Source organism: Furipterus horrens, unplaced genomic scaffold (assembly GCF_987537825.1).
Source record: "Furipterus horrens unplaced genomic scaffold, mFurHor1.1.pri manual_scaffold_13, whole genome shotgun sequence".
NCBI classification, from domain to species: Eukaryota; Metazoa; Chordata; class Mammalia; order Chiroptera; family Furipteridae; genus Furipterus; species Furipterus horrens.
This window is the reverse complement of record NW_028327183.1, coordinates 38,994,936-39,005,359: the sequence shown is the minus strand read 5'-3', so window position 1 is coordinate 39,005,359 and position 10,424 is coordinate 38,994,936. Positions and strand designations below refer to the sequence as shown.

General features: G+C 48.9%; 1 protein-coding gene across 2 annotated transcripts; it reads right to left on the bottom strand.

Moving 5' to 3' along the window:
* Positions 1-808: 808 nt before the first annotated feature.
* On the bottom strand, positions 809-9,992 carry KCNK6 (potassium two pore domain channel subfamily K member 6). Of its 2 annotated transcripts, none has more exons than XM_090260144.1 (3): positions 9,552-9,992; positions 1,464-1,859; positions 809-1,291 (listed from the first exon to the last, which is right to left on the bottom strand). In XM_090260144.1, the coding sequence occupies exons 1-3, from the start codon at positions 9,871-9,873 to the stop codon at positions 1,068-1,070; spliced, it is 942 nt and encodes a 313-aa protein (XP_090116270.1). In that variant the 5' UTR covers positions 9,874-9,992; the 3' UTR covers positions 809-1,067. The 2 variants fall into 2 exon arrangements, with proteins under 2 accessions (XP_090116270.1, XP_090116269.1); XM_090260143.1 differs by having other exon boundaries at positions 1,089-1,291; positions 1,477-1,859; positions 9,552-9,985.
* Between the last annotated feature and the right edge of the window lie 432 nt (positions 9,993-10,424).

The window sequence follows — 10,424 nt, the reverse complement described above, 5'->3', positions numbered from 1 at the left end:
AGTGTCTTCAACTTAACAGAGTCTGGTTTCTTTTTCTAGAGGAATTTGCAAGTAGAAGCGATAAGCGTAAGTCAGAACAAGTACCTCCCTCAAGAAGGGGAGAAACAACTGCCTCCCAGCCAGCTGCTGACTTTAGCAGCAAGGTCAACAGGGACTGTGGTAGGGAGGCAGACTAGGAAGCTGAGAAACCGACAGCAGAGGTTTCTGAGCTCCCATGGGACAAAGTGACCAACCAAAACCTTGCTCAAATCCCAGTTTTGCACTTCCTATGTGACCTTGAACAAATTATTTAGCCTCTCTGGGTCTCCTTTCCTCAGTTAGCCTTGGTTCCCACACCTGTCTCTAGCCTCAACAGCTCTGAACCCCAGCCCTGGGGGTTCTATGGTCTCCTGATACTTTTCCCCAGGTGTCTTTAGCCCCTCACACGCACCATGTTCCAAACTAGCTTCAGTGTTGCTCCTCAAACCTGTTATTTTTCCGAGGTCCCCATCTCAAGGGCAGCTGACCGTCCCTTGGGGCCTTTCCCTGGCCTTGTCCACCCCCCACCCAAGTGAATACACAAAACAAAGTTTGTTCTTATATTAATTTATTGTATTATTTTCCATACAAACAACTGTAAACCTCCTTTTTGCCCCACCCTCTATTCTTTCCACTTGACAGATGAGGATATCCAGGCTCAGAGAGGGCTGTCACTTGCCCAAGGTGTCATGCCCAATTGATCTAGTGACTGCAATGAGGTCTTAGCCCTGAGCCTGGCTGAACCATAGATAGTAAGTTGTTGAGAGAAGCAGCTGGAATAAAAGAGTGAGAAAGAGATAGTGAGGGAAAAACAGAAACGGTGATAAGGCCAGAAAGACACAGAATGTAGGGGAGATGAGAGAAGGGGCCAGAAGAACAAGCAATGCAGGTGCTGAGAAAGCCCAGGACAGGTAAAACAAAGGATGGACAGTTGATGACAGGGCACTCACGAGCACTGGCATGTGCCCAGGATGGTCTAGTATGTCAGCTTGTTATGTGGCCCCTCAGCTGCAGGCCAGTTCCATCTAGCCTCAAGATGCCTGTCCCAGCTACCTGGGGATAGAGGCATAGTCATTGTGGGAGCCGGTGGTGAGTTGCTGGTGTGGTTCTGACTGAGGGCCCAGAATGTCTACCCGATCATCCTCATCCTTACTGATGCTGGCAGGGCACGGACTGGGCAGCAGGATGAGCTCTGTGAGGCCGTGAAGGTCGGACACGTGGCGGACAGTCTGCAGCACCAGAACCATGATGACCAGGCCCAGGAAGAGGTAGGCTGCAGAGACAGCACAGGGGCCATGGGTGGACTCAGAACCTAGGCACGGTCAAGGGGCTACCGATTGGGCTGTGAACCTCAACTTCTCCCTCGGACAGGCCAGGTTCCCCTCAGACGCTCCAGGACAAGGTCATGTCCCCACCCTTGGTCCCGAGTCAGCCACCCCACTCACCTGTGACCAGTACCTTGTAGAGGGCCCGGTAGGGCTGGCCAGGGGCTTCCCCAGGCACATAGTCACCCAGGCCAATGGTGGACAGAGAGATGAAGCAGAAATAGAAGGCATCCAAGAAGCTCCAGGCCTCCTCAAGGTGGGCAAAGACTGCAGCTGGCACCAGGAAGCAGATGGTCACCACGATCCCCAGTAGAACCACCAGGTGCCAGCGGGCTGCCTGCCGTGAGTCCCAGCCCCAGTGCATGCTCAGCCAGGACAGGGGTGCGTGGGTCAGCAGCAGCGACAGGTGCTGAGCCGAGGCAGTCAGCAGCAGCATGGTGGCTGGTACGCCCAGGAGAGCAAAGGCGATGGAAAAGGCCTTGCCTGCATCAGTCAGTGGCGTCGTGTACCCATAGCCTGTGGAAGTGATGAGGAAATTCATCTGCCCACTTGGCACCTGCACTTGGGTGGTCTGTGGCCACCCTAGACCAAGACATAATTACACCCTTGAACTTGCTCCTTCCACCCCCATTCTCTCATCTCCAGTAATGGCACATACATCCTTCCAGCTGCTAAGACCAGAAGACTTGGCCTCATCCTTGACTCCCTTATCACTCACACCCACTTTCTGTCAGTGACTCCTGTTGTCTCAAATTTCAAATAGACTTGAAACCCACCCACTTCACCCCAGCCAAGTAGTCTCCTCCCTGGCCTTCTGCCCCAACCCTTGCCCAGTCTGTTCCCTCCATGAGCAGATGGGTGCCATGAACACCAGTGTTAAGTCATGTCCTTCCCCTGCTCAGAGCTCTCCTGTGGTTCCATCCACTTACGTGAAAGCACAAAGTCCTCATTGTGACCCACAAGGCCCCACATGATCCAGCAGGGAGGTACAATCCCACCCCAGGGCTTTTGTACTGCCTGTTCTTTCCCTATGAAACACCCTTCCCTCAGGTATCCACAGGACTCGCTTCCCCTTCCTTCAGGTCTTTGTTCAAATATCACCTTCTCAGTGAGGTCTTCCCTGACCACCTTATTTTTAATTGTTACACCCTCTTACCCAGGTCTTTTTTTGGAGGAGGTGGTTGCTTTCACAGCACTTAACACCTTCCAGCGAACTATATGGTTTACTTATTTGGTTATTATCTGTCTCCCTCTTTCAGGTGCCATCTCTAGGAGGGCACGGGGTTCTGTCTGTTTTGTTCACTGCTATAGTTTTGGTATCTGGCACAGAGTGGGCACTCAGTCAACAGTTGAAATAATTAATAATTAATGAAGGGTGCAGGCTCTAGTCTGGCTCCCTCTACTCTAAAATGGGTGTGACAAGGTCCACTGAGCTGGAGGATCTGAGAGCACAGGAACAGAAACATGATATAGGAGAATTCAGGTGTAGGTGAAGTTGGCTCACTGTGGCAATGTGTAATTTAAAATCTCTTTATTCCTCAAGTAAATCAAACCAAAAGTTCAGATATATGATGTGGGTGGTAAAGGGTCTGGTTTATGTTGACAGTAAAATTTTTTTGTCCAAAAGACAGCAGATCCAGCCCTATGCTCAATAACATGTGGAATCATGCACATGAACACATCTTCCATACAAAAGGATCCTGTTTTTATATACTTAAAGAATTGAGAGCAGGGGCTCGAAGAGATACCGGTACAACCATGTTCATAGCAGCATTATTCACAACAGCCAAAAGGTGGAAGCAACCCAAGTATCCACTGATGCATAAATGGATAAACAAAATGTAAGTATAAATACATACAATGGAATATTATTCAGCCCTGTGAAGGAAGGAAACTCTTGACACATGCTACAACATGAATGAACCTTGAGGACATTATGCTAAGTGAAAAAAGTCAGTCACAGAAAGACAAATACTATCTTATATGAATTACTTAAGAGTAGTCAAAATCATAAACACAATGTAAATGGTGGTTGCCAGGGTCTGAGGAGAGGGGCAAATGGGGAGTTGGTGTTTAAGGGTATAGTTTCAGTTTTGCAAGATGAAAATTGTTGTGGAGATGAATACTGGTGACAATTGTACAACAATGTAAATGTACTTAATATCAATGAAGAGCACACTTAAAAATGGCAGAGATGGTAAGTTTTACATGTATTTTACCATAATAAAAAAAATTGAGACTTTTGGCCAAGATGGAGGCATAGGTAGACACACTGCAACTCCTTCCACAGCTAAGAAGGAATACAACTACCTCAAAACTGGAGACAACCAGAAGTACCAGAAAATCGAGCTGCATTGAAAAACAACAAACAAAGATATAAAGAAGAAATACTCATCCAGACAGGTAGGAGGGATGGAGCCGGGGTGGAAAAGATGTGTGGTGTGGAGGTAGCTGGCTGCAGAAAGTGCAGTCACACATTAAAAAAAGTAGGGAGGGACACCTGTGGAATCTTCCCAGCACAACACCAGACTTCACAGCTCATGGTTCCAGTGCCAGCGCCCAGGAAAATAAAGTCTCATTTCTTCTGTGAAAACCAGTAGGGGTTGGGGTGGAGGAAGAAACTGCCAGTCTCTCAGCAGAGTATGATTGTTTAGAGGGCCCCCATGGTCCTAGAATGTCTGCAAATCCACCCACTGTGGGAACCACAACGAGGGCAACAGCTAGAGAGGCACTAGTCCCATACAGAAGGTGGGAGAAGTGCCTGGAAAGGGGGTGAGTGCTGAGTAAGCGGCATTGTTCCCTCTCAGACCCCACCCCCACCATAGCACCACAAGGTGGTGAAATGGGTCACCCTGTACTGATGAATACCTAAGGCTCTGCCCCTTACAACATAACAGAGGCAAACACAAGAGCCTGCGAAGTTAAGGTGACAGAGAAATATGGCCCCAAAGAGGGAGCAAATCAAGGTTCCAGTAAGAAAACTAAGCGACGAGGAGATAGCCAACATAACAGATGCATAATTCAAAACACTGGTGATAAAGATGTTCACAGACTTGACAGATATGCTTGAGTACAGGAAATGCAGAAGGGAAGAAGGGAAGGCCATGCTAAGTGAAACAAAGGAAAATCCACACAAAACCAATGGTGAAGGGAAGGAAACCGGGGCTCAAATCAATGATTTGTAACAAAAAGAAGAAATAAACAATCAACCAGTACAGACTGAAGATTCAAGAACCAAAAACAATGAGGAGAGGCTGAGGAACCTCTGGGACAATTTTAAATGTGTCAATGTCTGAATCATAGGGAGGCCAGAAGGAGGAGAAGAAGAGCAAGAAATTGAAAACTTATGTGAAAAAATAATGAAAGAAAACTTCCCAAATTTGGCAAAGGAAATAGACATATAAGTCCAGGAAGCACAGAGAGTCCCAAATAAGCTAGACCCAAAGAGGACCACACCAAGATACACAATTAAAATGCCAAAGGTTAAAGAGAAAATCTTAAAAACAGCAAGAGAAAAGAAGAGAGTTACTTACAAAGTAGTTCCCATAAGACTATCAGCTTATTTCTCAAAAGAAACTTTTCAGGCAAGAAGGGACTAGCAAGAAGTATTCAAAGTGATGAAAAGCAAGGAGTTACAACCAATATTGCTTTATCCAGCAAAGCTATCATTTAGAATGGAAAGGCAGATACAGTGCTCCCCAGACAAAGCAAAGCTACAGGAGTTCATCATCACCAAGCCCTTATTATATGGGAAGTTAAAGGGACTTATTTAAGAAAAAGAGGATCAAAACTATGAACATTAAAATTACAACAAACTCACAACTATCAACAACAGAACCTAAAAAAATAAAAGCAAAAACTAAACAAACAACCAGAATAGGAACAGAATCATAGGTATGGGGATCATTTGGAGGGTTATCAGGTGGGAGGGGGAAGAGGGAGAAATGGGGAAATGGTGCAGAGATTAAGAAGCATAATTGGTTGGTACTAAATAGACAGGGGGAAGTTAAAATAATATAGGAAAGGATGAAGCCTAAGAAATTATATGCATGACCCAATGGACATGAATTAAGGGAGTGGGATTGCTGCTGGATGGAGAGGAACAAAGGGAAAAGAAATTGAGACAACTGTAACAGCATAATCAATAAAATATACTTAAAAACAAAAACAAAGAACAAAACAAAACTGAGGCCCTGGCTGGTGTGACTCAGTGGACTGAGCGCCAGCCTGTGAACCAAGTTTGCTGGTTTGATTCCCGGTCAGGGCACAGGCCTGGGTTGTGGACTAGGTCCCCAGATGGGGGCATGCAGGAGGCAGCTGGTCGATATATCTCTCACACATCGACATTTCCCTCCCTCTCTTTCTCCCTCCCTTCCCACCTCTCTAAAAATAATTAAATAAAATCTTTAAAAAATTTTTTGAGGAAGCCCTAGCTGGTGTGACTCAGTTGGCTGGAGCGTCATCCCATAGTTGAAAAGTTGAGGGTTCGATTCCTGGTCAGGACACATGTCTAGGTTGTGGATTTGATTCCCAGTCCAGGTACATATGGGAGGCAACCAATCCATGCTTCTCTCTCTCGTTGATGTTTCTCTCTCTCCCTTCCTTGCTCTCTAAAAGAATAAAAAAATGTCCTCAGGTGAGGGGAGAAAATAATAAAATTAAAATATTTGGGAAAAATAAAAAATACTCTGGTTTTTGCTGGACACCATATGTCCAGCTGGAATAAAGACATTCCCTCCTCCTTTGCAGCTCGGTGTAATTGGAATAATTTCTGGCCAGTGAGATACATATGAAAGAAGCAAACAACTTCCAGGAAGTATCCTTAAAGAGTGGGAGATGCCTATCTCCCTTCTTTCCTCCCTCTTCCTGCTGGCTGAACACAGACAAAAGGGCTAAAGTTGAGCAGCCATCTTAGACCATGAGGTGACCTTGGGAATGGAAACTGTGCACGGATACACTATGGAGGTGCTCTGACTGCAGCACCATTCTGGTCTTGGACTGACTATACTGAATGTGAGCAAGAAGTAAATTTCCATCTTATTTAAGCAACTGTTATTTGAGGTTTTTCATTTATGGCTCCAACCCTCATTAATACAAGAATTTTGATGGGGAAATCCCAGCAGCCTGGCTGAAATGAGAGGTTTGTAAATGACACAAAATCCTTATAAGCAGAAAAATCAGAGTAAGAATAGAATGGGGAACTTCCGGCCAAGATGGAGGCCTAGACTGACATGCTCCGTCTCCCTCCACAACTAGGAAGGAATAAAACTACCACAAAACCAGAAATAATCAGAAGTTCCAGAAAATAAAGCTACATGGAAGTCCAACATATGTAGTTATAAAGAAGTGGTGCTCGTCCAGACAGGTAGGAGGGGCCAAGCCGGGGTGGAGAGGTCAAGCTGTGCTGGCGGCGGCAGCTGCAGCGAAGGCGGCAGGAATGCATAGATGCTCACAAAAGAAAATTTTTAACTAGAAGGGAAGAGATCACAGGTAAATCATCTTAGATGAAGAAAAGAAGGAAGAACAAAGAAAGTGGTAAAAATAAACCTAAATAAACATTTAACAATTAAAAAAAAAAAAAAAGAATAGAATGGGGGCTATAAGTCTCAATATGCTACTGCAAAGAGCAAAGTCCAAATCAGTTTTTTAGCCATTTATTTCCTGCATGACCTTGGTCAAATGACTTTCCTCTCTGAGCCTGTTTTCTCAGAGTCCTGCAAAATGGGTTCATAAACAATGCCTTTCTCAAATCCAATAGTAATAATCCTACCAGGCTGGGACAAGTCGTAGCACCTAGCAAGACATGAAAGAGTTACCACGATGGTCATGCACACTTCCAGTTTGCTCACCGCCCTCTCCTCTCCCGCCTCAATTGCAGCAAGGCTGCCTGGATCAACTCTAGGCCTCAGGTCTTCCTCAGAGGACTTGGGCCTATGACAAGACCATGGAGCCATAGGAGAGGTCTTTCTGAAAGACGTTTGGTTTTCTGTTTCTCAGATATATACAGAGCTCCAGGCTTCCCCACCAATAACAATGAAAACTGAGGCTCATAAAATCTCAATTATCCCCAGTCCTTCAAACTGACAAAGACTCCCTTCTGACCAACTTTAGTTAGGCTCCTCTGAACCCTCTTCTTGGCCCAGTTTTAGCAAGAACCCTGTCAGTTTAGGGAGAATCTATCTCCCCATTCTTGATATCTGATCACATTCCTCATCCTCCACCCTTAAGAACTGAGGCCTTGGCTTGTCTTTCCCAACAATCCCATTAGGTCAGTAAACAAGAATCCCCCCCAACCGTCTCCTCTTAGTAATTTCCCATCCACTGACCCCCTCACTCTGCTCTCCGCTCTACATCTCCACCTGTCTTTGCTATATTCACAGTTGAGTTCAGTCTCTCTCCCTACTGCAATAACTTACCATTTTTAACAACTGCCTGCGTAATTTTTCTTTTACAATATGCACACATCATTCTTCGTCATGTAGGCCTAAGAGGTAGTGTGGTATGTTAGTTAAGAGCATGGGACTCCAAGGCCTAATGGCCTTGGTTCAAATTTCCACTCTACACCTTCCTAGTTGTGTGGCCTTGGGCAAGTTGTCCAGCTTCTCTGGGCCTCAGTTTCTACTGCTAAAAAAAAATAGGGCCACTAATGGTACCTACCTCAAAGGATATTGTGCTGATTGAGTTAAAGCCTGTATGTGGCAAGTCCTCTATCAGGTTTTACTATTGCTGTGAAGTGGGGAGTGTTATTATCCCCATTTCTAGATGAGGGAGGACACTGAGGCCTAGAACTGAGCAGTGACTAAACAGGAATCTGAACCTAGGCTGTGCCTGCCTTTGTTTGGCTTCTTCACCTGTCCTCCCTGGGAGGACTTCTCATAAGCCAGGATCTTGGAAGAGGTTGATGGAGACACTCATATGTTACAGTAAGGCCCAGAAGCAGGTTGGGCAGGCCCAGCCAGTAGAACAGAGTAAGAGGAGCATCCAGTCCTGCTGCCCAAGGCCTTGGTTTGTTGGTCCACACAAAGGCAAAGGCCACCAGCTACTGCAGGCAGGGAGAAGGGGTTAGGAGTCTGGGTTATGCCTGCTCCAGCCCCTACCTTCCTCCAACCCCCAAGCCAAATTCCAAGCAAAGAGAAAAAGGAAGTTTTGGGGAGGGGCTGTGGAAGCACTAGCAGAACAGGATGACAAGCATTTCCCAGGTCTGCTGGGTGCTGGGGTGGGAAATTGCCAGGTAGGGCTGGGAGGAGGGGGTTGGTCCCACCTGAGGAGGCTGGTTTCAGAGAAGGGGAGTGGAAATTCTTAATTGAGAGGTAGTGTCCTGGCTTGAATTGGATCCTGATTTGGGGTGGGTCCTCGGTTCAGAGGAGAGAGGGGACAGGCACCAGCAACGGCATTTTCTGGATCACATATAGGATTGGGAAGGGAATCCTCAGGCAGAGGGGGGTTTTAAGCCCAAGGATGCCTGAGGGGACATGATGGGGGTAGGCAATGCTAAGGGGACGATGGGACAGTGTGGGTGTCTCAGGGCCTGTCTGAATGCGTCAGGGGTGGAAAGTGGTAATGGTCTTGAGTAGATACTAGGGAGGGCTCTGTGGTGCAGGGGGCCAGGAGCATCCTTGGTGGAGGGGAAAATTTCAGATCCAAGGCAGGCTGGGGCAGTGTTGGGGTATACAGGAGCTCCCAGCTGTGGGTTTAGAGACTGGAGGGGTTCCAGGTCCAGGAGAGTCCCTTTCTTGGGAAATCCAGATGGGATGGGGTGGGGGCGGGCGTGTCTCTGGGCAGGGTAGCAGGTACAGAGGCGTTCCTAAGATGGTATCATGTGGGGGTGGGTATTCTCCTCCCAATGACTGTGTGTGGAAGGCCCTGGGGTCCCTGATAGGAGGTCGAGGTGGTTCTGGGGCTCTTGCTGAGGGTTGTCAGGGTCCAGAGAGTGGTGAGAGTCTCAACCGCTTGTTCTAGAAGGAACTGGGGAATTTCCTGCTAGGAGGAGAGGCTTGGATGGGGGCTTCCCGAGGGGGTCGGATCCCACGACTGTGCATCCCGGGTTCTCTCTGAGGGGGTTTGAGGGGATCCTAAGCCCAGAGCAGACTGTGGTGATCCGCTGGGATAAGGCTGGCTCGTGAGGTCTCCCGGATGCTCCTGGGGACGGGGACAAGATGAGGGTACCAGGTCCTCGCTGGCTTGGGGGTTGGGGTGGCGCTCACGTACCCACGGTGGTGACCAGCGTGCTGGCGAAGAAGAGAGCAGAGGCAAAGTCCCAGGCGGGGTCCGAGGCATTAGAGAGCCCAGAAGCGTTGGCGAGGACAGCGCGCCCCAGCCGGCCGGCCGCCAGCACCCGCTCCACGAAGGCGTCCAGGGCGGGGGCGGCCACGCATGGGCTTCGCTGCAGCAGCTGCTCCCGCAGCATCTCCAGCTCCGCGCGGAGCCGAGCCTCGTGCGGCCCCTCCAGCCGCGCCACCAGCAGCGCTCCCAGCCCCAGGTACGCGGCGTAGGCGGCCAGGGCGCCCGCCAGGAGTGCGCCCCGCCGCATGGCGCCGTCCAGTCAGCCCGCTCGCTCCCCGCCGGCTCCCCGCCGAGCCCCGCCGCCCAGCTGACGTGGCCCCAGCCCAGCCTCAGTTCCGGGAGTGTTCAAGGCGCTGCCACCAGAGTCCCAAAGAGGAACCAGAGAAAACAGAGGGAAGGGCGGGGGTAGAGAAACGCCCCGCCTCCGGGAAACTGAGGCACGCCCCTCCGCCAGGTGTTAATACCGAGAGGGTGGAGCCCAGCGCTCCGGGACTTAGGGAAAAACAGGATGGGACATTCTGCCTTCCCTTCCATCCCTTCCTTCTCGGCCTTCCAGGCTTCGCGATTCCTAAAAGTCGGAGAGAATCCGAACTCCCTTTACCGCTCGCGGACCGAGGAGTCGCACCCCAACTCCTCCTCGCCGTGGCGCACGGCTGCGAAGATTGTGCTTTGCATCCAGCTGCGTGGCTGAGGGGACAAGGGGACTAACTGACATCCAGTCCTCGCTCCATTCGTCAAGTCGTGTGCTCTGGAGTGGAGTTACGTCCACCGGAGGGGAGGTCTGTAATTCGCAGCACA

What these genes read in the sequence shown, in the direction of transcription:
- KCNK6 (XM_090260144.1), bottom strand. Translation starts at nt 9,873, where the DNA reads ATGCGGCGGGGCGCACTCCTGGCGGGCGCCCTGGCCGCCTACGCCGCG. An exon ending in CACGCTGGTCACCACCGTGG is followed by an intron (nt 1,860 to 9,551) that starts GTACGTGAGCGC and finishes TCACTTCCACAG; the next exon opens with GCTATGGGTACACGACGCCA. An exon ending in CTACAAGGTACTGGTCACAG is followed by an intron (nt 1,292 to 1,463) that starts GTGAGTGGGGTG and finishes CTGTCTCTGCAG; the next exon opens with CCTACCTCTTCCTGGGCCTG.